Genomic DNA, 24,242 nt, shown 5'->3' on the forward strand with positions numbered 1-24,242 from the left:
AGTGGGGCACCTGAGGATTTCCAAAGTCCTCTCCCCTGACAGCTGATGAGTTTGGAAACCTGACTTTTAGAAGAAGCATGTCTCTCTCCTCCTTCTGAGACTACCCACTGTGGGGGAGAGAAAACTGATGGATCCTAAAAATAATTCTTCTCCCACTCGACTCATCTCACTCAGTCTGACACCACTGCCAGGTGGGTTTCTACTTGTCCTAATTTCCCACCTATCTTTAGCAACAACTTAATGAGGGAGAATTCCTTGCTGGGAAACAAAGCATCATCTAACTACTAAAAGGTATAGGGAAAAAGGCAGGTAGGCCTAAGAGCAGGGGGGGTTCACATCTTCCTCTCATGTTCTTGATAATAAATAGGATCAGTAGGATACTATTAGTAGACTGCTAAAAGCTAGGGATTTCTTTGGTGACAGTTTCATTACAGGATGAACTAAATTCAACAACTCTCAGTTTGGGAAACTGTGGTAGGAGGATGGATGGTAAGAAAGGAGGATTAGGTGGTCTCCCATCTCTAAATTCAATCTTCTCTATCCTAGGATTATTTTAAGAAGGGATCCTCATTGCTCCAAGACCAGGAAAGGTAGAGGAGTGTAGTGAAAAAGTTTACTGATTATTCTGGGAGACTGAGTTCAAATTCTGGTTCTATGTCTCATTAGCTGTGAGAACTTCAGTTAAGTCACCTACCCCTTTATTTAATCCTCTGTAAAACAAGGCAGTTGGACTAGGTCCTTAATATCCTTTCCACTTCTGGAAGCAAGAAGCTTGAAATTCCACAATGAATGATTAATTATTTTGTAGGGAGAACCTCGTGGAAAAGGTAACACTGAAGTTTGCTGGGCCTTGAATTATGGGCAGTATTTTAGCAGACCAGTTTGGTGGGGATGGAGAGAAAGAGTCTATAAGCAAAGCACTGAGATGATGATAGGTAGGGTTGGTTAGAGAAAATAAGGCAAAGTCCTATCTGGCTATGCAAAGAATGATGAGGGGGCAGCTAACAGCACAGTGGATAGAGCACCAGCCCTGGAGTCAGAAGGGCCTGTGTTCAAATCCAGACTGAGACACATAATAACTGCCTAGCTGTATGAATTCAGGCAAATCACTTAACCCCACTGCCTTAAATAAAACTGAAAAAAAAAAAGACTAATGAGAAATAAGACTGGAAAGCCAGGTTTAGGTACAGCAGTGATTCTTAAACTTTCTGGTCTCAGGACCACTTTATACTCTTAAAAATTATTGAGTCCTGGGTGGCTAGGTGGCATAGTGGATAAAGCACCAGCCTTGGAGTCAGGAGTATCTGGGTTCAAATCCGGTCTCAGACACTTAATAATTACCTAGCTGTGTGGCCTTGGGCAAGCCACTTAGCCCCATTTGCCTTGCAAAAACCTAAAAAAAAATTATTGAGTCCTTCAGAAAAGCTTAGAAAGACAGGGACTGATTCTTAGCAAAGTGAGGAGAACCAGAATTATATTGTACACACTAACAACAATACTGGGTGATGATCAAGTATGATGAATTTGTTCATTTCAGAAATAAAATAATCAAGGACAATTCTGTGATGGAAAATACCTCCATATCCAGAGAAGAAATTGGGGTGTTAAAATGAAGACCAAAGCTTTACTATCTTCAGTCTTATGTAAGTTGTCTTATGCAAGTTTTCCCCCTTCAGTTTGGATTTGATTCTTCTTTCACAACATGATTAATATAGATCTATTTTTACCATAATTGTACATGTAGAGCCTATACTAAAAGAAAGATTGCTTTCTGTCAGGGAGAGGAGGGAGGTAAAGGGAAAGGGGGGGGAATGTAAAACTCAAAAACCTTGCTAAAAAATGATTTGGTGAAAACTACCATTGCATGTTGTTGGAAAAAGAATAAACAAAAATATTTTTAAAAATTACTGAGTCCAGGGGCAGTTAGGTGGCGCTCAGTGGATAGAGCACCGGGCCTGGAGTCAGGAGTATATGAGTTCAAATCTGGCCTCAGACACTTAATAATTGCCTAGCTGTGTGACCTTGGACAAGTCACTTAACCCCTTTGACTTAAAATTAAAAAGTAAAAAAAAAAAGTCCTTATCCCTTCCCCCAGAGATTTTGTTTACTTGAGTTATATCTATTGATATTTTCCACTTAGAAATCACATCTTATATTATATATTATTATGAAAATAATCTTGACCTTAAAGATCCTTTCAAAGAGTCTTAGGGATCCTAGGAGCCAGACAAGAGTGAAACAAAACAATGACTTTCTAGTGGTGGTTCAAGAACAGAATATATTCTACCTAGATTTTTTTGTACTACTCTGTGGGTTGGGGTTTTAATCTCTTTCAGGTGAGTTAACTATTTTCTGATCCACAGCTACAGGTTATATCTTTTCTTAAACATCATTTTGTCCTTGTCAAGGAGACTGTGAGAGCAACAGAGATACAGCTACACACCCACACCCACATCCCCACCCCAGAATGAGGTGATTGGCCTACATCCTTTGTTGGTCAAGCAAAGAACAAAAAATTAAAAGGCACTTATTATGTGTAAAGCATAATGCATAAGCAGAAAGGGTAGGATCCACTAATTGAAATCCATGATGTCATGATATATGACATATGATGTCAGCTATATCACAATTTGGCATCAACCTACTTTTTTCCAGTTTGAACTTAAAATTTTCCTCTCTACCAAACTGAATGACACACCATCCTCCTCCATATATATAGTTTAGACTTTCCCTCCTGGGAGCTTTTGTTCACTATTCCCCATACTAAGAATCCCCCTAAATACCTTCAATTCTTCCCCCATGAATTCCAATCCATATTTTAAAGCCTAATTCAAATACCACCTCCTCTAGATTTTCCTGAAAATTTCTATCCACTTACATCTTCAGGTCATTGGCCTTTTCCCTTCAAATGTAATAGAGTACTCTGCACCATTCTTTAGCACTTATCATGTTTTCTGTGGGGTCATAGTAATTTGAATATATTTTGTAGTCTCATGATTTAAGCTCTATAAATTGTAAGTACTTTCCTGAATTGTCAAATCACAGAATCACAGCATTTCAGAGTTTTAAGAGGTTATATGGTCCAACTTATATATGAACAGGAAATTCTCCCACAACTGAATAATTAAAAAAATAGGTCTGTAAGTCTAGGTTTGATGTGTTTGTATATATATATATATATATATATATATATATATATATATATATATATATATATATATATCTAGAATAGAACAGACCTAGAAAAGAATATATCTAGAATGTTCCTGAACATTTGTTTATACACCACTGTATCATTTTCTAGTTGTCTTACTCCAATTAAATTTCTTACTCTACCTAGACCCAAAACTCTGAAGGCAGGTACCATGTTATTTCTTTATCTTTTTGCTTTGACATCATCTGGCATAAGACCAGACATTCAGTAGAAACTCAATGCCTTTTGACTAAATATCTATCTGGGCATCAATACAAGTTCTATTTAGTTTCCATCTTCTCTACTAGATGTCATTATTTGAAAGAAGAATTAGATTTTCTCTGCTTGGCCTCCAGGGCAGAAATTAGAGAGAGAAGTAGGGTTTATCTCCTTGAAAACAAATTTTCTTAACAATTAGTGCTATTCAAAAATAAAATGGATTGTTTAAATAGGTAGTGAGTGAGATCCCAGTCCATCACTGGAGGTCTTTACTAAGTAGAGACTCTATGTTCTATCATCAGGGAAGTGGTTGAAAGGAATTTCTATTCTTATACAGGTTGAACTAGATGACTTCTGAGGTCCTTTCCAATTCTAAGAATCTTTGATTCAAAGTAAAAAGACCTCTAAATTGAAAAGGCAGAACAAATATAGTTAAAAGGGAAGTGGAGTCCAAGATAGGTGAGCAAGAACCAACCAGCTCCAGACCAAAATAAATTATATACTAAAGAGAAAAAACTTGAAGATATGAGAACTGAACCAATGTCATCGCTGAGAATGTATAGATAGTTACTGAAAGGATTAAGATGGCCATATGTTCCAATTCTTAAATAAAGAGAAAAAAGTATATTTTAGAGATCAAGAATTATGAGCCTGTCATCCATGTCCAGCAAATTCTGGAAAGAATTCTAAAACAGATGGTTTATGATTATTCAGAAAAGGAAGTAGTGATTACTAGGAACCAGCATGGATTCCCTAAGAAAAACATGCCAAATTTAATCTCATTTCATTTTTTGGATGGGCTTGCCTGCTACAGACATCTTGTGCCTGGATTTCAGGCAAGACCTCTGACAAAGCCTCTTGTGTCTTTGGAGAAAGTGTAGAAATATGTACTGGATGGTAATGCAGTTCGGAGGACCTGTCCTTGCTGGAACAACCATACCCAAAGAATATTAATAGATGAGTGTCAAACTGTAATCTCATCACCCTTGTCACGTTCAACTGACTGCTTACCAGTGACTTAAGATAAAGACAAAGAAGGCATACTTATCAAATCTGTGGCTAACATAAAGCCAAGGGATAACTACTATGTGGAATAGAATGAACAAAATCTTAAAAGTAGTAGCAAAACTTTTTTTTGGAAGGAATTTTAACTATATAGGAGAAACCAGAAAAGATTGAAATATCTGAAGACTTGTCATTCTGAAGAAGGATTACATTTATTCAGTATAATTCCAGATGACAGAAAACTAAGCCTTCAGAGCTACAAGTTACTAGGAAGGTGATCATGGATCAATATATTGAAGATCTTTCGAACAATTTCAGTAGTATCAAAAACATCTTGAAAGGTAATGAACTCTCCTTCCTAACCCTGTGAGTATCCTGGAAGACACTGGATGACCCTTACTTTACAGGAATGTTATCTATTGCTAAAAGTTCTTATACTTGCATAGAAGACTGAATTGATGATCCTAGATAGCACAAACCATGCTGAGGAATTATTTTAGGCCACAGACGAGAAGTATTCATTTGATTCTTGTAATAGCCCTGAGGTCGATGTTATCCTTATACCCCTTATATAGGTGAGGAAACTGAAGCTGAGAGGTTATATAGCTACTACACGTCTGTGTGAAAATCAGAACTTCTAGGTCTTCTTAACCCTGAAGTCCAAGGCAATCCACTGAATCACCTATCTACCTAGAAAAAATATAAATTTAAATTAAAAATGTGACCTAAAGAATTTCTAGGATAAGGGCAGTTCTTATATAAAGGGCAGTTTGTTGATAATAGAACTGGGCTCTAAAAGGTACAATGGAAGGGCAAAGAGTAGCTTAGGAACATCAAAGGAGAAAGCTGTCTCGACAAACCTGTCCATGCTGATAGAATCCAAGTATTTTCCCTAGCATGGAGTCAGTGGTAAACTCATAATGGTGAAGTTCCCTGCCTTATTTTATACAGTTGTGCCATCTGAGGTTTAAAAGTGACTATGGTTTTCTTTCTTTACAATCTGCTTTCCACACAAAATAAATGTTCTGAGGCCCGGCTTAATGAAACAAATTAATTTGGAGAATGGATGTTCTGTTCTCTTAGTAACACACACACACACACACACACACACACACACACACACGTGTAATGGGCAGCTAATGCTTTCTCTAGACTAATATCAAGAGGAAGGACTCTTTGGGGCTTATAGACTCTGCTGAGATTTGAAACAGTTCAATGAATCAATCTAACAGTCAAGCGACTAGATAATTAGTGGGTTCTTTCTTATTCATCTCACTCACTGAATGATCTGATGTCCTAATAATATGTCGCTTTCAATCCCTGCTGTGGCTCAGTATATCCAATTCTTTGTGACCCCATTTGGGGTTTTCTTGGCAAAGATACTCAACTAGTTTGTCACTTCTTTCTCTGAGTGACTTTATAGATGAGGAAACTGAGACAAACAAGGATAAATGACTTACCCAGGGTCACACAGCTAGTATCTGAGGCCAAATTTGAACTCTGGAAGATGAGTATTCATGCCTCTAGAACTAGCATTCTACCCACTTGTCATCTAGCTGCTCTGGTGACCCAATTGACTATATGCTATTTTATATTGTTTTCTGTTGTATGTGTGTTTGTATGGGTGTGTGTGTGTGTTAGTCTAATTAATATAGTTAGACTGTAAGATAGTCATAGCTAGACTATTCTTGAGGACAAGGACTAGTATATATATATATATATATACATATATATATATATATATATATATATATATATATATATACACATCCTTTTTTTTGGCAAGGCAAGGGAGTTAAGTGACTTGCTCAAGATCACAAAGCTAGGTAATTATTAAGTTTCTGAGGTTGGATTTGAACTTAGGTTCTTCCCAGTGCTCTATCTACTGCACCACCTAGCCCCCCAATACATACTTGAAATTATACATAGAGCCAAACACAATATATGGCAGGTTTTCAAGAAGTTCCTTTTGACCCAGAAGACTTAGTACATAAACCATAATCCAGGAGAATAAATGTAGCTGCTTTTTAGGCTACTTCATAAGGAAAAGAGATGACAAACCACAATAGCTAGACACCAGTAATCACAGAATATGAGAGTTGGAAAAAGCTTTACAGATAATCTAGTTCGACCTCCTAATTTTATAGACCAGGAAACTGAGACTTAAATGTAAAAAATGAATTGCTTAAGGTCATGGTCAGTTTGGGCCATACAAGCATAAAAACACTTTTCCATTTTGGTAGCTTGTGTTTTTCAACATACTTTCCCATATATCACATTACTTGATTTTCATGATAACACCAAAGATAAATATTATTGCCATTTTATAGAAGAAAAAACTGAGACATAAACTAATTAAGTGACCTGTCCAAAATGTCACATCAAATCACATCAAAAGTGGAATCTTGCCCAGATCTCTTGGCCCCTAGTCTTCCACGCTTCTCCACATATAGAAAACTTATCAGTTCCTGATATCTGATAGAAAAAAAAGTTAAGCATGTCCACTATGGCAAACTCAGATTTGAAGAAATTGAGACTCAGAGTAAGATCATATAGACAGTAAATAACACAAAGTGTATTTGAACCCAGTCCTTTGATTTCAAAGTCATTATTTCCTACTGTGCCATACAACCTCCTAGCTCCTTCCTTAGAAATTCTGATCAAGAGTACAGATCCTGGGATTTAGGTCAAATTTCCATTGGCTGTTTTCTTTGTCTTTAATGGTTGCTATGTGCTGGGCAATGTCTCTTTATTTCATTGGTTTTTGAGTCTCCATGGAAACTATGTATCTTCTATAGGAAAATCTTCCTTGGATTGGCCTGAATATGGGTATGGGTGTCTGAGAGGGCAAAGATACTTTTTTGTTTTCAAAGACAACTCACCTTCTTACTTCCATCTACCCTCACTGCAATCTCTTCTTCCTCTAACTTCCATCCCCTTCTCTGCCTACTCTGAGCTTCCCCTAGGGTACTGTAAATAAACAAATGCCAAAGGCTCCAGGATTCTGGCACTGACTCAGGGAGCCAGTCTATGGGGAGATGAGGAGAGAATTCTCCCACCTGGTGCTTAAAAAATACTAGAGAGTACAAAAGGTGGCATGGTACTTTAGAAGAATGCTGACCTTAGACTCAGAAGACCTGGGCTCAAATCTCACCTACATTTACTGGTATAAAAAAGACATTTACCCCTTTTTTAGCCTCAGTTTTCCCATCTATAAAAAACTGATAAAATGCCCAATTCAATTCACAGTGCCATCTGGAAGAGAGTGTCTTGTAAACTCTTATATATTTCAAGACATCTTATTGGCCCTTAAGGGCCTACAATAGAATAAGAGATGACATATTTACAAATATCTTGAAACAAAATAAAATGTGATAAGGCATATGAGAGAAGAACAAAGTGCTATGAGAAACTTGCTCAGAATTCCTATCCTCAGGATAGCCAAATAGTGGGACTACTTCTTTGGAAGCCCCAGATGCTCACTTTATCCTGATATTAATCTTAGGATGATGTTGAAAAGACTGAGATCAGAGGATAAAAGCCATACTGGGTTATCTCAGGTTTTATATTTTGAAACATTGTGTACCTTTGGAACAGCCCAGTTAGTATCTCTCATTTGGCACTCAAATAGCTTCAATTTGCTGTATTTATTTGTGACTTGGTCTTCTCACAAGATTATAAGCTTTTCAAGGACAAGGTCCATGACCCAGGCACAACTATATTTTCTGCAGTGCTAACTGCAGACTTTCAAATAGTAAGAGCTCACTCGATGTTTGTTGACTGACTGAAGATGATACAACCTATGGAGGTCAGAATCTGTGTACAGGAGCGACCACGACATATGAGGTGAAGCTGTCCCTTGTAGCTGGCAGCATCATAACTCATCAAGCCTGGCATCATCTGCAACTCTGCCTTGGGGGATGACCTACATTCGCTATATCTTCAGATCTCTGGGCATCTATCTAGAACAATTTATTTCATTATCTGCTCCATTCTGTCAGAGTCACTGAGGGAGAAGAATTCATGGGCTCCCTGCCAGTGACTGGGTAACAGTCCAGGGTCAAATTTTATGAAGTCACAGAAACTTTGTCTCACAACACACAATACACAAATACACATAAAAATACTGTGTGGGTGTGTATGTGTGTGTAAATATATATACATATATATTTACACACACATGCATACACATATTGCTTTTCATTAATGTCCAACTCTTCATGTTCTCAAATATGTATGGCTACAGAGTGAACAGAACATTATTTGGAAGATGGAAGAAGATAAAGGAACTAGATTTGGAAATAATATCATCATATAAATTTAGAATTATTAAAAATTTCAGTAATTTCACATACACAACAAAAAACCCCCTAAAAAGCATACACTATCAAATATCCCACAGATCCTCAGCAAGATCCCGAGACTCTAGAGTTTCTGCAATAAGACACAATTCCAATTCTAAATCCTCTGTGTGAAGGTAGAATGGCCATATTCTTATGAAGGGTATTCCAAGAGAAATAATAAGCACTTCTGAAAGGCTCTTTTACAGAGAAATCTCCCCATATGAAAGCAGTCACCTTGTACTTATCTCCAGGTGGAGCTGACCATCTCTGAAGGCTTTCATTGGCTCTGAGGCAGGCTGTCCTCACTTCTGCTAGTTTAGCCAGCTGATGTGTTCCAAGGATTACTAAACTAATCTATAGGTTAACCTAAGCCACAAATAATCTGGAAGGCAAATATGCTAGGGTAAGAGAAATAACAGTATTCTAAATATTAAGAACTGAAAGTTATTTGAGCAAAAACTACAGCCTCTCTAATAGCCAGGAGGACAACAAATTGTTTTCTTAATATTTTAGGTTAATTCTTCAAATGTTATCAGATTCAGAGGGCATAATGGGCATTTAAATATGGTCCCTTGGCTTTGAATAGAATCTATTTTGTTTTCTAAATAAAACTGTATTAACATTTTTTGTTTTTACATCACCTATATTCTTTTCACAGTGAAGTGAACAAATATGTTGTGAACACTGAATATAACTGGAAAAAATCACACAATTGAATTGACCAATATGTAAATCATTGACATTACTTCAATTCAACTGGGCCCTCACTGGAACAAAGTGATATTTTTATTCTTCCTTAATTGGTTCCTTATTGCATGCCTCACTAAAAAAACAAAACAACCCCCCCCAAAACCTTTTACAAACATCCTTTTCTCTACTCAAGCCTCTTACCACCTTCTTCTGCCCTCTCTCAGTTGAGCCTTGTCTCTTACTTTACTGAGAAAACTGAGTCCATGTAACTCCCTTTTCTCAGTCTCCTTATCTCAAAACTCAACATCACTCCCTCCACTCTCCTTTTCCCCACTCTCAGAAGCAACTCTTCTTGTCAAAGCCAGTCCTTCACATATGCCCTTGATTCTATTCCTTTTCTTCAGCTGATTGCAGTTTCAGTCCTTTCCTCTCTCTTGCTAATTGTCAACTTCTCATATTTACTGGTTTCTTTCCCACTGTCTTCAAACATGCCAACGTCTCCCCCATCCTTAAAAAAATATTTACTAGACCTGCCATCTGCTTAAGTTATTGTCCTACAGCTTTTCTTATTTTCTCCAGCCAAACTCTAAGAAAAAGCTGTAGTTGGTCCTCTACATCCTCAACACTTTGTAGTCAAGCTTCTGACCTCATCGCTGGAATGAAAACTGCTCTTTCAAAAATCAGCAATAATTTCCTACTTGCCAAATTTCCTGGTCTTTTTTTCAGTCCTCATCTTTCTTGACCTAGTTGTCATATATGACACTGTTAACATTTTTGACATTTCTTTCTTCCTGAATATTCTCCTTATCTGGGCTTTTCTGACCCCATTCTACTTTCCTAATCCTCTTTCACACTGTTGGCTGGCTGATGGCTCAGATCACATCCCTAACTGTGGGTGTATGTAAAGTTTTGCTTCCTTCTTTTCTTTCCCTGCACTCTCTCAGTATCTCCATGTTGACAACTCCTAATCTATACAGATTTAAGCTTCAGTATTTCTTTACCAATTACCCTTGGTCACTTCAAAATGGATGACCTCAAGCTCAACATGACCAAAATGGAACTCAATGTCTACCTCCAAATCTACTCTGCTTTCAAATTTCTGGCACTATACCTGACTCCTTAATCTAGTCTTACCCTTCATATGTAAACAAGTGACACATCTTGTCCTTGCTACCTTCACCTGGTCACTTCTCTCTTGTTATCACAGCTACCACCTTAGTCTGATCCATGACTACTTGAGCTCAGTCAGGATGCTCAATTGGATATAATTCTGAAAATGCAGGATCTACAGAGCCCACTCTTCATCCACCACAGCAATAAAGGACTAGTGAGAAACTAAGCAATTATCTGACCTGAAGTTTACAGTCTTATGTCTTCATATGCAGCAACAAAATAAAGGGAGAATGGGGAAATTCTTGTCTCATATCTTTGCCACTGACTCACTGTGTGATCTTGGATAAATCATATCCTCTCAGGATCTGTTTCCTCCTTTGTGGAATGAGAGGGTTTGGCCAGACAACCTCTAAGGTCCTTTCCAGAGCTAATATTCCTGGATCCAATTCTACTCTATCCTAGAATACTATTCTAAAAAGAAAATCATTGTGTACTCTCACCAAAATTCTTCAGTTCATTTCAACCTTCAATTTTCTCTTTTCTCTACAGAGGTCTCTGGTTTACTGTTATCAGGCTTCAGAGTATCAGGAAGGTACACAACACAATAAGTACAATCAGCAGCTCAATGACACAATTTTTCAGAATTCTAATTGTATGCTTTTCCCATCTCTCCCCCTTCATTTTAAAAATAGATTTTCAAATCTATGCAAAAACCAAGACAGTACTGCTTTAAAAATCAGAACCCCCATTTTCCACTTGAAAAGAAGTTGCCTATGGAATGAAAGAGGAACTGTGGAGAGAAACAGATCCTGAGATCCTAGAGCGAGGCAAAGATGCCTTGGCCAAAGATACGTTGTTTCTGTGGAAGAGTGGGCTCTAGGTTTAAGGGGGGATGGAAGGGGAATGTATTTTGAAGTTTCCATTATTATCATGCCATTTTTGTAACTTCTACAGCTTTGAGAACATCAGAAACACATTTAGTGATGGAGCCTCATGAGGTATATTGTTATAGGAGCTCAGACACACAGAATATTCCTAGAACCTAGGAATAGTCATTCTTTGGGGGGATCAAACCCTCATGTGCAAGTGCTGAGTTGAGAGTTTTCAAGAGAGGATGTTACCTTAAAAATGACACTACAGAAATGTAAAATTTAAAAACCACTAAAAAGATGTTGTCTTCAATCTCTGGGTGTCCCCCCTCCACACCCAATCACTCCCATTGTAACTCCACCATCTTAACAAGTTGAAAAACCAGGTGCTGGCTAGCATCATAACAGAAAAGCAAATGGGCAAATGAGAAAGAAAACTCAAGACTCAGTCTCTCCTACCTTCGATCGTTTCTTCTCCGTCGGAATAATTTCTTAGTATGTGCAATCTCTGCTTCATGGGGCATTGGATGATAACCCTGAATTTGGGGAAAAAATTTTGTCATCAATAATTCTGAAAGTGAGAAGCTCTCTTATGTACTAAACCAGATCTCTATGGGTAAAACTGCACTATTATGATCGATAAATAACCCCAGTAATAACTGGCATTTATATAACAATCTCCAGGTATGGATAACAGTACTAGTAGTAGTAGTAGTAGTAATAATAATAATAATAATAATAATAATAATAATAATAATAATATTAATAGTGAGAGAAGCATAGACTAGGTAATCAGTACAGATTATTCAAGGAAACTTTATAAACTATGCAACACAGCACTGACAGTTGTAAAAATTCAGTTTGAGGAACATCTAGTAAGATATGATCTGTTGACTAGAATCACACATAAGCAGCTCATTTTGGAAAATACCATACAGAAAAGGAACTATGGAATCAGAATGCAGACCAAAGTATACTGTTTTCAGTTTTTAAAGTTTGTTTACACTTTTATGTTTTTTCCCTCTCATGATTCCCTCCTCCCTTTTGTTCTGATTCTTCTTTCAAAACATGACTAATATGGAAATATATTTAATATAGTTTTACATGTATAACTATCAGATTACTTGCTCTCATAGAGGGGATGGCAGAAAGGGAGGGAGAGAGTGACAAAAATGAAGAACTCAAAACATTACAAAATAATGAATGTTGAAAACTATTTGCATGAAGTTGGAAAAATAAATTTATTATTAAAATTTTTTTCTAAAAAGCTCACTATTTTTTGTGGGCTAACTGAGAAATTCCCATTACAAATGTTATGGTTGTTTGTTAGTTCAATTGTGTCTGATTCTTTGTGACCCTGTGGACCATACTCTCCATGTTTTTGTTGGTTTGGGGGGATTGGGGGGGGCAAAGATACTTGAGTGATTTGCCATTTCCTGCTCCAGTGGATTAAGATAAACAAGGGTGAAGTGCCCAGGGTCACACAGCTGCAAAGTGTCTAAGGCTAGATTTTGAACTTAGATCTTTCTGACTCTACACCAAGCCACCTAGCTTCCTCAAATATAGGTCTTAAATACCCAAGAAAATTCAAACCATAAACTATACTGAAACCAGACTACTGTTGCTTAACCATTGCATAAAATCATTCAGACATAACACCAAACCATAAAAATATTTTAATAGATGTTATTATACCAAATATGCATAATTTCAAGGTACATGGAAAAAACTTGTAAAATATAGAGATCTAGCAGGGAAACTCAAGATCCTATGGGAACAGGATATGTTGCATATCATTTCCACTGCCCTGTCTGTTATTAGAATTAGAACAAGAATGCTTGTAGCAAGTTAACAGAGAAAGCTCATACTGAATACTTTTGTTCAATTATTTTTTTAAAAAATGCTCTACAATACTATAGAAATTTCCTTCCCCTGGAAGTTCACCCCACCTTGGATCTCTCAAAATGGAAATGCTCTTTTCCCCTTTAGCCCCTTCCCTTAAAAATGGCAAGTTCCCCCAGAAGCCTTATTTTAAGGAAAATGCTCAGACCAGTCAGTCTTAATTCTTCTCTGGTTTTGCTTCTGATTCTCTGGACTTTCTCTGAAATGCTACAAAAATCTTCTCACTCTGAAAGTTTACTCCACTCCTCGATTTTTCACACTAGAAATATTCTCTGTCCCATGGACCCCTTCAGAACCTCCATTTAATTTTGTTTTTTTTTCTAGGTCCAGGAGATTTTTATAATTTATAATTATTCTTTAAAAATTTATTTTATTTTTCCAAATACATGTTATGAAAGTTTTTCAACATTCATTCATTTTCATATTTATAAGTATGTGTAAAAGTTACACATTTTTCCACCACCCTCCCTTCCCACTGCCCTCGCCTTGTGAAGAACAATCTAGTAAAAGTTGTATATACATTTGTGTTTGACATGTTTACATATTAATCATTTTTACATGAAAAATTAGAGCTAAGGGAAAAAGAAAACCATGGGATAGGAAGTGAAAACATGAGAAGTTTTTTAAAAAAGTGAAAATAGTAACCATTTCAGATTCTGTGAGTGGTTTTTGTTTTCCTCTGGATAAGGATAGTATCATCCATAACAGATCTCTCAGGATTGTCCTAGATCTCTGAACTGCTGAGAGGAGATGCATCCATCACAGTTGGTGAATTCATAATGCAGAATGCAGTCTCCATTTTAAAGGAAAATACACAGGTCAGCCAGGTCTTCTTTCCACTTCAAACTCCCTCTCTCCTGACTGGATTTTCCCTACAATGACCTTCTCCTCATACCTTTCTTTTTTCTCTACATATTTTTTAGGTTTCCTTTGTATGTTGTTTTCCATGTTAGTAAGTAAGGTCTCTGTGAACAGCAAATACTGTCCTTTCCATTTGTACTAATATTCTCAGAACTTAGCAAAGTGCCTGCCTCATAGTATATTATCATATACTATGTTTACTAACTTAACTGCAGTATGAGGATCCCTTTAAAAGTCTGAAGAGGTCAATGGGTAAATCCCTTTTCAAAATAACGTTTTAAACATCACTTGTACAAAAATATTCATAGCAGCCCTGTTTGTGGTGGCAAAGAATTGGAAATCAAGTAAATGTCCTTCAATTGGGGAATGGCTTAGCAAACTGTGGTATATGTATGTCATGGAACACTATTGTTCTATTAGAAACCAGGAGAGATGGGAATTCAGGGAAGCCTGGAGGGATTTGCATGAACTGATGCTGAACAAGATGAACACTGTACACCCTAACAGCAACAGTGGGGTGATGATCAACTTTGATGGACATGTTCATTCCATCAGTGCAACAATCGGGGACAATTTGGGGCTGTCTGCAATGGAGAATACCATCTGTATCCAGATAAAGAGCCATGGAGTTTGAACAGAGTTTAAGGACTATTCCCTTTAATTTAGGGGAAAAAAGCAGTTATCTTATTGTCTGATCTTGCTATCTCTTATATTTTATGTTTCTTCCTTAAGGATATGATTTCTCTCTCATCACACTCAATTTGGATCAATGTATGATATGGAAACAATGTAAAAACTGACAAATTGCTTTCTGGGGGGGAGGGAATTAAGATTGGGGGAAAATTGTAAAACTCAAAATAAATAAGATCTTTAATTAAAAATATTTTAAGATACATAAAATGAAATATATCACATTACAAAGGAAACCAATTATGTGGAAATACACTTAGCAAAATATAATTTTAAAAATGTTCATGGACTTTTTTCTTTATTATTTTTTTTTTTGCAAGGTAATGGGGTTAAGTGGCTTTCCCAAGGCCACACAGCTAGGTAATTATTAAATGTCTGAAGCCAGATTTGAAATCAGGTACTCCTGACTCCAGGCTGGTGCTCTATCTACTATGCCACCTAGCTGCCCCTTGTTCATAGACTCTTAAGAATCCCTGCTTTAAGGGGTAGCAATCCTTATCTCAGACAAAGCAGCAGCAAAAATAGTGTTAAAAGAGATAAGGAAGGAAACTTTATCCTCCTAAAAGGTACCATAGACAATAAAGTCATTTCAATATTGAATATATATACACCCAGGGGGACAGCACCCAAATTCTTAGCTGAAAGAACTACAGTAAGACATAGACAGCAAAACTCTACTAGTGGGAGACCTCAACCTCCCGCTATCAGATCTAGATAAATCGAATCATAAAACAAACAAGAAAGAAATTAGGGAGGTAAATAGATTGTTAGAAAAATTAGATATGGTAGACTTATGGAGGAAACTGAATGGGGATAGAAAGGAATATACCTTTTTCTCTGCAGTACATGGAACTTATACAAAAATTGACCATGTAGTAGGGCATAAAAACCTAATGATCAACTGCAGAAAGGCAGAAATAATGAATACATCTTTCTCAGATCACAATGCAATAAAAGTCATATGCAATACTGGGCCAAGGAGATATAGACCCAGAACAAACTAGAAAGTGAATAACCTCATTTTAAAAAATGAGTGGACCAAAAAACAAATTATAGAAAGAATTAACCATTTTATCCCAGATAATGATAATGATGAAACAACATACCAAAACCTATGGGATTCATTCAAAGCGACTCTCAGGGGATATATTATAGCTCTAAATGCTTATATGAATAAATTGGAGAAAGAGGAAATCAATGAACTAAACATGCAACTAAAAAAACTAAGAGAAAAGAACAAATCAAAAATCCCCAATTAAGTACCAAATTAGAAATTCTAAAAATTAAAGGAGAAATTAATAAAATTGAAAGCAAAAAAACTATTGAATTAATAAATAAAACCAAAAGTTGGTATTGTGAAAAAACCAATAAAATTGATAAACCTCTGGTCAATTTGATTAAAAAAAGAAGAAAACCAAATTGCTAGTATCATAAATGAAAAAAGTGAATTCACCAACAATGAGGAGGAAATTAATGTAATAATTCAAAATTATTTTGCCCAACTCTATGCCAATAAATTTGATAATCTAAGTGAAATGGATGAATATTTACAAAAATATAAGTTGCCCAGGTTAAATGAAGAAGAGATTAAATACCTAAACAACCCTATCTCAGAAAAAGAAATTCAAGAAGCCATTACTGAACTCCCTAAAAAAAATCTCCAGGGCCTGATGGATTCACAAGTGAATTCTACCAAACATTTAAGGAACAATTGGTTCCAATCCTATATAAACTCTTTGGAAAAATAGTGAAAGATGGAACTCTGCCTAACTCTTTCTATGAAACCAATATGGTATTGTTACCTAAACCAGGAAGAGTTAAGACAGAGAAAGAAAATTATAGACCTATTTCCCTGATGAATATAGATGCAAAAATCCTAAATAAAATCTTAGCAAAATGACTACAACAAGTCATCACTAGTATAATACATTATATCAAGTAGGATTTATTCCAGGAAAGCAGGGTTGGTTCAATATTAGGAAAACTGTTAGTATACTCAATTATATCAATAACAAACCTATCAGAAATCATATGATCCTATCAATAGATGCTAAAAAAGCTTTTGACAAAATACAGCATCCATTCCTATTAAAAACACTAGAGAGTGTAGGAATAAATGGACTGTTCCTTAAAAATAATTAGCAGTATCTATCTGAAACCATCAATAACCATTATATTCAATGGGGAGAGGCTAGAGGCATTCCCATTAAGATCAGGGGTGAAACAAGGGTGCCCATTATCACCACTACTATTTAATATTCTATTAGAAATGTTAGCATCAGCAATTAGAGAAGAAAAAGAAATTAAAGGAATTAGAATTGGGAAGAAAGAGACAAAACTCTCACTCTTTGCAGATGACACGATGGTCTACCTAGAGAATCCCAAGAAATCATCTAAAAAACTACTGGAAACAATTAGCAATTTTAGCAAAGTTGCAGGTTATAAAATAAACCCTCATAAATCCTCAGCTTTTCTATATATGTCTAGCAAGATACAGCAGGAAGAGCTAGAAAGAGAAATCCCATTCAAAGTAACCTCAGACAATATAAAATACTTGGGAGTCTATTTGCCAAGACAGACTCAGAATCTTTTTGAAAACCATTATAAAACACTTCTCACACAAATTAAATCAGATTTAAATAACTGGGCAAATATCAACTGCTCATGGATAGGTAGAGCTAATATAATAAAAATGACAATTCTACCAAAACTAAACTATCTGTTTAGTGCCCTACCAATCAAAATTCCAAAAAAATTAGTTTAATGAGTTAGAAAAAATTTTAAGTAAATTCATAAGGAGAAATAAAAAGTCAAGAATTGCCAGGAGCTTAATGAAAAAAAGTGCAAAAGAAGGTGGCTTAGCCCTACCTGATCTAAAATTATATTATAAAGCATCAATCATCAAAACTGTTTGATATTGGCTAAGAAATAGAGTGGTGGACCAGTGGCATAGACTAGGTGTAAAAGCAGGAGATGATTATAGTAATCTGCTGTTTGATAAACCCAAAGAGTCCAGCCATTGGGATAAAAACTCCCTCTTTGATAAAAATTGCTGGGATAATTGGAAGTTAGTATGGAAGAAACTTAGATTAGACCAACACCTCACACCCTTTACCAAGATAAGATCCAAATGGTTACAGGACATAGACATAAAAAACAATACTATAAGCAAATTAGAAGACCAAGGACTAGTCTACCTGTCAGATCTATGGAAAGGGGAACAGTTTATGACTAAGGAAGAGTTGGAGAACATCACCAAAAACCAATTAGATGATTTTGATTACAGTAAATTAAAAAGCTTTTGCACAGATAAAACCACTGTAACCAAGATCAAAAGAAATGTAGTAAATTGGGAAACAATCTTTACAACTAATGATTCTGACAAAGGACTCATTTCTAAAATATACAGAGAACAGTCATATTTTTAAAACAAAAAGCCATTCCCCAATTGACAAATGGTCAAAGGATATGCAAAGGCAATTTGCAGATGAGGAGATCAAAGTAATCCATAGCCATATGAAAAAATGTTCTAAATCATGAATTATTAGAGAAATGCAAATGAAAGCTTCTCTGAGGTACCACCTCATACCTCTCAGATTGGCCAGTATGACCAGGAAGGATAATGATCATTGTTGGAAGGGATGTGGGAAATCTGGGACGCTATTACACTGTTGGTGGAGCTGTGAACTCATCCAACCCTTCTGGAGAGCTATTTGGAACTATGCCCAAAGGGCAACAAAAAGGTGCATACCCTTTGACCCAGCAATACCACTACTGGGTCTATACCCTAAAGAGATGAGGAAAAAGGGTAAAAACATTACTTGCACAAAAATATTTATAGCAGCCCTGTTTGTGGTGGCAAAGAATTGGAAATCAAGTAAATGTCCTTCAATTTGGGAATGGCTTAGCAAACTGTGGTATATGTATGTCATGGAACACTATTGTTCTATTAACCAGGAGGGATGGGATTTCAGGGAAACCTGGAGGGATTTGCATGAACTGATGCTGAGTGAGATGAGCAGAACCAGAAAAACACTGTACACCCTAACAGCAACATGGGAGTGATGTTCAACCTTGAAGGACTTGCTCATTCCAACAGTGCAACAATCAGGAACAATTTGGGGCTGTCTGCAAAGGAGAGTACCATGTGTATCAAGATAAGGAGCTGTGGAGTTTGAACAAAGGGCAAGGGCTATTCCCTTTAATTTAGGGAAAAAAACAAATAGCTTATTGTCTGATCTTGTTACCTCTTAGACTTCTCTTCTCTTTAAGGATATGACCTCTCTCTCATCACACCCAATTTGGATCAAGGTACAACATGGAAACAAAGTAAAGACTGACAGAGTGCTTTCTGTGGGGGGGAGGGGGAGGGAAGCAAGATGGGGGGAAATTGTAAAACTCAAATAATATCTTTAATAAAAATAAATTAATTAAAATTAAATTAAAAAATAAATTAAAAAAAGAACCCCTGCTTTAGATCATGAAATATAATGGTCCCAGGACCATTTCAAGCTATACCTCCTTGGGGGAGACTGAGAAAATGATGATGAAGGTATCTTGGAAGCTAGATGGGCTAAGTGTGAACTCTGGAGACTTACCATTTTGGAAAGACTTTCAAAACAGCCTTACCTAAGACAATTTTCCAAAGTCCAATCTAGATGAGGATGGAGAAACTGTTCATCAGTAGGTTGGATATCAGGTGATGGTTTTTTTTGGGGGGGGGGTATGACGATTACAAAATAAAGAAAAACTTCAAATTGTCTTTGGTCCCTCACACTTACAGAATGACATCAGTAGAGTCACCAAAAAAAGGGAAAGGAGTTCCTCATACTATCCAGACTTTCAAATAAATAAGTTTGCAGAGTTGGTCTTATATGTTTAAAGGGACTAAGAAATATTATTTCATAGAATATTTGGTCTTCTATATCTTATGATGATCATGACAAACATAAGCAAAAAGACTTACTATGATAATCAAACAATCAACATTTATTAAGCATCTACCATGTAACTGGCAGTGTGCTAAGGAGATATGTGTCTGTGTGTGTGTGTGTGTGTGTGTGTGTGTGTGTGTGGCTATAAAGAGAGGGACAAGACATTCCCTACCCCCTCAAGGAGCTTGCAATCTAATGGGGAAGACAACAAGCAAAAAAAAAATTTATATATATATATATATATATATATATATATATATATATATATATATATATATATATAAAAGTCTAGGATAAATAGGGAATAATTGATAATAATTCCAATAACGATGAGATTGTAGTTTATTTGGTAATATCTAAGGCTCTAAAGGAAAAAGTAGAGAAAATTATGAATAATTTTACAAGACCTTTCAAAACAAGTCAACAAATTGAATCTGAACCTTGGTAACTCATTATGAAGGATGGCAAAAAATTTTTTTGGAAAATATGGTTAAAGTTTAAAAAATAATAGTAAACAAAGAACTGCAGGCTATTATGAAACCTCTTGCCTCTATACTATGAATAATTTCTCAACATGGACATGGACAAGTGCTGAAAAAAGTTATTAAAAAATGAAACACTATATTTTGGAAGACAGGAAATGACTAGTTATTGATTTGAGTCATATCAAAATCTACAGTTTGTATGCAATCACATCACCAACTGGTTAAAATAAACATCAAACTAGACAAAAGGCTAAAGGTGAAAACAATTGAAGCAGCTTCAATCTGACCTATTCAAATAAGACATAAATGCCAAAAATGATAGATATTAATCTTGATTATTGCCATTTCCTGCATAAGTTTAATGAATAATGAATAGTTGCCATAATGAAGAGGCCAAAAGAGCCCAGAAATTGCTTTAGCCAGAAAACTCTTGATCCTCTTGCCAAGAAGAGACAGACAGCAGCCAAGGGCAACATTGGTTTAGAATGCAAACATTTGCAGAACACTACCTAGGAGAATGGAGGAAGAGTACAAAGAATATGGTCTCAAAAATCAGTAAGAAGTAGAAGTGAAAATAAAATATCCCCTACAAAAATAAAATATTCCTCTACAAAAAGCTGTAGTGATATCCAACTGAGCCTTAATATCAAGATGAGACTCTCAGAAGGACAATGAATAATGGGGAAAATGGAACAAATCAGATCATATTTCTAAAATGATCTGCCTTTAGTAACAGAGGAACTGCCACATTTGGATTCTCATATCTCAGTGTACTAAAAAGTAAGTGGTGAATACATATACATATGCATATGCATATGCATATATATATATATGTATATATATTTTATCTACTTGTGTTTATACATAATGTTTTCCCCAATAAAACAAAGGCTATTAGAAGGCAGGAACTCTTTCATTTCTGTCTTTGTGTCCTTGATGTCTGCCACATTATATATAGGTGTAATTCAGTAACACATATGCAAGTTTTTAGGAGACATCTACTAAAATATCTAGGACCTTTCATCGATTCTTTTAATATTTCATTGATACCAAAGCAGCAGTTGACTATCTTTTATATTTCATCATTACCATTACATAATAGGGTCATCTCCCTTCCCAATCATATATGCATTTGACATCAACTTTCATGTTATTCTTTAAGTATATATCATTGTTTGTAATAAGCACAGCCTACTACTCTTACTCCATAGTTTTCTATTTCCTTGGCGTACCTGTAAGCAATGATTCTTCTGAGATTCTGGTTCTTTGATTCATAGCCCCCATGTAAGGCAACACTAGGAGAAATGGTCTTGGACAAAACATCCTGAGATGAACTTTGGAAGCCCAATTGGGATCAGCCTCCAGTTTACAGACTCAGGTCAAACCCAGTCATATAGGTCTATATTTTCTCAAATGCCTAAATCACTACTTTTTCTATCTTTCCTCACCCCCCCCCCCCCCAACCCAGGATCTAGGGCTGAGGAGGGCTGGCACATCAGTCTCTAGAGTTCATTTTTGTTTATAAAAAGTCTTTCCCCCTTCTCTTAATCAAATCTCACCCATTCTTCCAAGTGCATCTCAAGCTCTCCCTCTTCCTTTCCAGATTATACAATGGAGTAAATGGACACATCACTTCCCTTTTCAGAAGTCCACATCATAGTATGCTACCCTCATATGCTGTCCTACACAATCTTTTGAGCCATTTTATGTATTTAAGTCTTGTTGTTCCAATTAGACTGGAAACCTCCAAAGGCAGAGTCTTGGCATACACTTACTGTGTCCCCCCAGATCCTATTACACTGCAGAGCTGTGACTGTTGGGGAGCACTGATCAGAGCAGGGGGTATTCTAAAAGCAGAATAGGCTTCTTCTAATTTGAGACAGTGAAGGACATAGAAACTAAGGGAATAAGTAGGGCCACATTCCCCATGAAAGCCTCCCTCATCGCCCCAGCTGCTGGCGTTCTCTCCCGACTCACCTCCCACTATATCTTATTCTTCTTTGTATGCATGTTGCAAGGCCTCAAAAGTGAGCAAGCCTTGTGAAAGCTGTAATGGTTTTCCACTGACTTGTCCCTCCTCCTGGCCTCCTTTTTTCCCCATTTAGGGTCTATCTCAGATGGTAATAAAACATTTACTTTTGGGATCTCAGGACAGAGTATCTGCTATGTTTGTATGTTCCATATAGGTATAGAGGTTGTGCAGGTCCCAAAGAAAGTTAGAAAGCTAAGTTTAAATTCCTGAACTTATCAATTACTAGCTTTGTGACCTTGGGCAAGTCACTTATCCTTAAGCCTATGTGTGCTCATCTTTTAAATGGCATCATCTCCAAAGATAACCTTGACAGACAAGTTATGGACAATGACATCCATGTCTAGAGGAAAAAAAAAAAACTATGGAGGCTGAATGTATATGATGTTCACTTAAAATTTTTTTTTAACATTTTTCCTTCCTTTCTCATGATTTTTTTCTTTCCCTTTAGCCCTACCTCTTTCACATGACTAATAGGTAAATATGTCAAACACAAATATACATGTATAACTTTTACCAGACTGTTTGACACCATGGGGATGGGGGGGAGGGGGAGAGAAAGGAGGGTGGTAGAAAAATATAGAACTCATAAATCTGCAAATGGATGAATGCTGAAAAGCTACCATTGCATGTACTTGGAAAAATAAAATAAAATTTCAATTTTAAAAAAGTGGAATGATCTCTAAAGTCCCTTCTAGTTCTCAGTACTCTGACCCTGGCCAAACTCTGGGTGACTCTGCCCAGACTACTCTGACCATAGAATCTCAGAGCCTTAGAGAATCAAAGAAATTTAGCACTAGAAGAGCTAAATTATGCCCAATCTCTCCTTCTGCCATCTCACTGATATCACAAAGGAGCTGTCACATCCTACCCAGCCTTTGTGCAGTAGAAGGAGCGATTCACAGACCCAGAGACAGAGCACAGAGATAGCTGAATCCATCCCTTCCTGTTCACTCTACTCTGGGCTAATGGTTGAAACTTCGGCATTCATCTATGACTCCTCAATTTCAAGTATCCTACCTACTCAATAGTTGTCAAATCCTGTCATGCTTAACTCCAAAACATCTCTTTCACCTGCTCCCCTTCTCTCCACTTATCCTCATCACCACCACTAATCACATGTTGTCTGGACTATTGCAATAGTCTCCTAATTGATCTCCCTGCCTCAAGTTTCTCCTCATACCATCCCATCTTCCACAGTTAACAAAATGATCTCTCTAAAACACATCTAATTATCCATGTCTCTCCTTTACTCAGAAAAATTCTAATGGTTCCTTATTATTTCAAAGATTAAGATCTAAGTTCTGTTTGGCATTTAAATCCCTTCATACCTTAGATCTATCTTATCTTTCTAGACTTATTATAAATAACTTGCCATCATGCACACTGCAGTCTAGTCAAACCAGTCTTTTTACAGTTTCCTCATACAAGGTTCTCCATCTCCCATCCCTTTAGCACTGGCTGTCCTCCAATTTTTTTCCCTCTATCTTCTTAGAATCCCTATGTTCCTGCAAAGCTCAACCTTGCAAATATAGTTTTCTCAGATCCTAATATATTCTCTATCAAATTAGTTTTTATCTATTGTGTATATATGTGTGCACATATGTATTCTCAAGAATATCAGGTCTTTGTGTTTTTGTTTGAAGTTGGATATGGATCCTAACAACTTGCTCTTGCTGGTGTGGTAGGTAATCTGTCATGAGATTTGACTTGAGCTTACATTCCATAGATTTATGTCTTAAGTATGTGGTTTGAAGACACCCTTACCTATGCTAGCAGTAGAAGGGACAACCAAGGAAGATATAATTTCCTAACACTTTCAGATGAAAAATTAGGGGAGACCTGCCTATTGTTCCATTCATGGTAAATCTATGGAGCTAGGGTTATCATCTAAGGGGAGGAGAATGTG

General features: G+C 36.4%; 1 protein-coding gene across 7 annotated transcripts in view; it reads right to left on the minus strand.

Annotated features, from left to right (window-relative positions):
• CTIF (cap binding complex dependent translation initiation factor) overlaps positions 1-24,242 on the minus strand; it is a 464,369-nt gene that overhangs the window by 206,167 nt on the left and 233,960 nt on the right. For all 7 annotated transcript variants that reach the window (XM_074204166.1, XM_074204171.1, XM_074204167.1 and 4 more), the window contains one exon: positions 11,892-11,968. In XM_074204166.1, coding sequence (XP_074060267.1) covers positions 11,892-11,968 — 77 coding nt within the window. The remainder of the gene's footprint in view (positions 1-11,891; positions 11,969-24,242) is intronic.

The sequence above is a fragment of the Macrotis lagotis genome, chromosome X (assembly GCF_037893015.1).
Source record: "Macrotis lagotis isolate mMagLag1 chromosome X, bilby.v1.9.chrom.fasta, whole genome shotgun sequence".
NCBI classification, from domain to species: domain Eukaryota; kingdom Metazoa; phylum Chordata; class Mammalia; order Peramelemorphia; family Peramelidae; genus Macrotis; species Macrotis lagotis.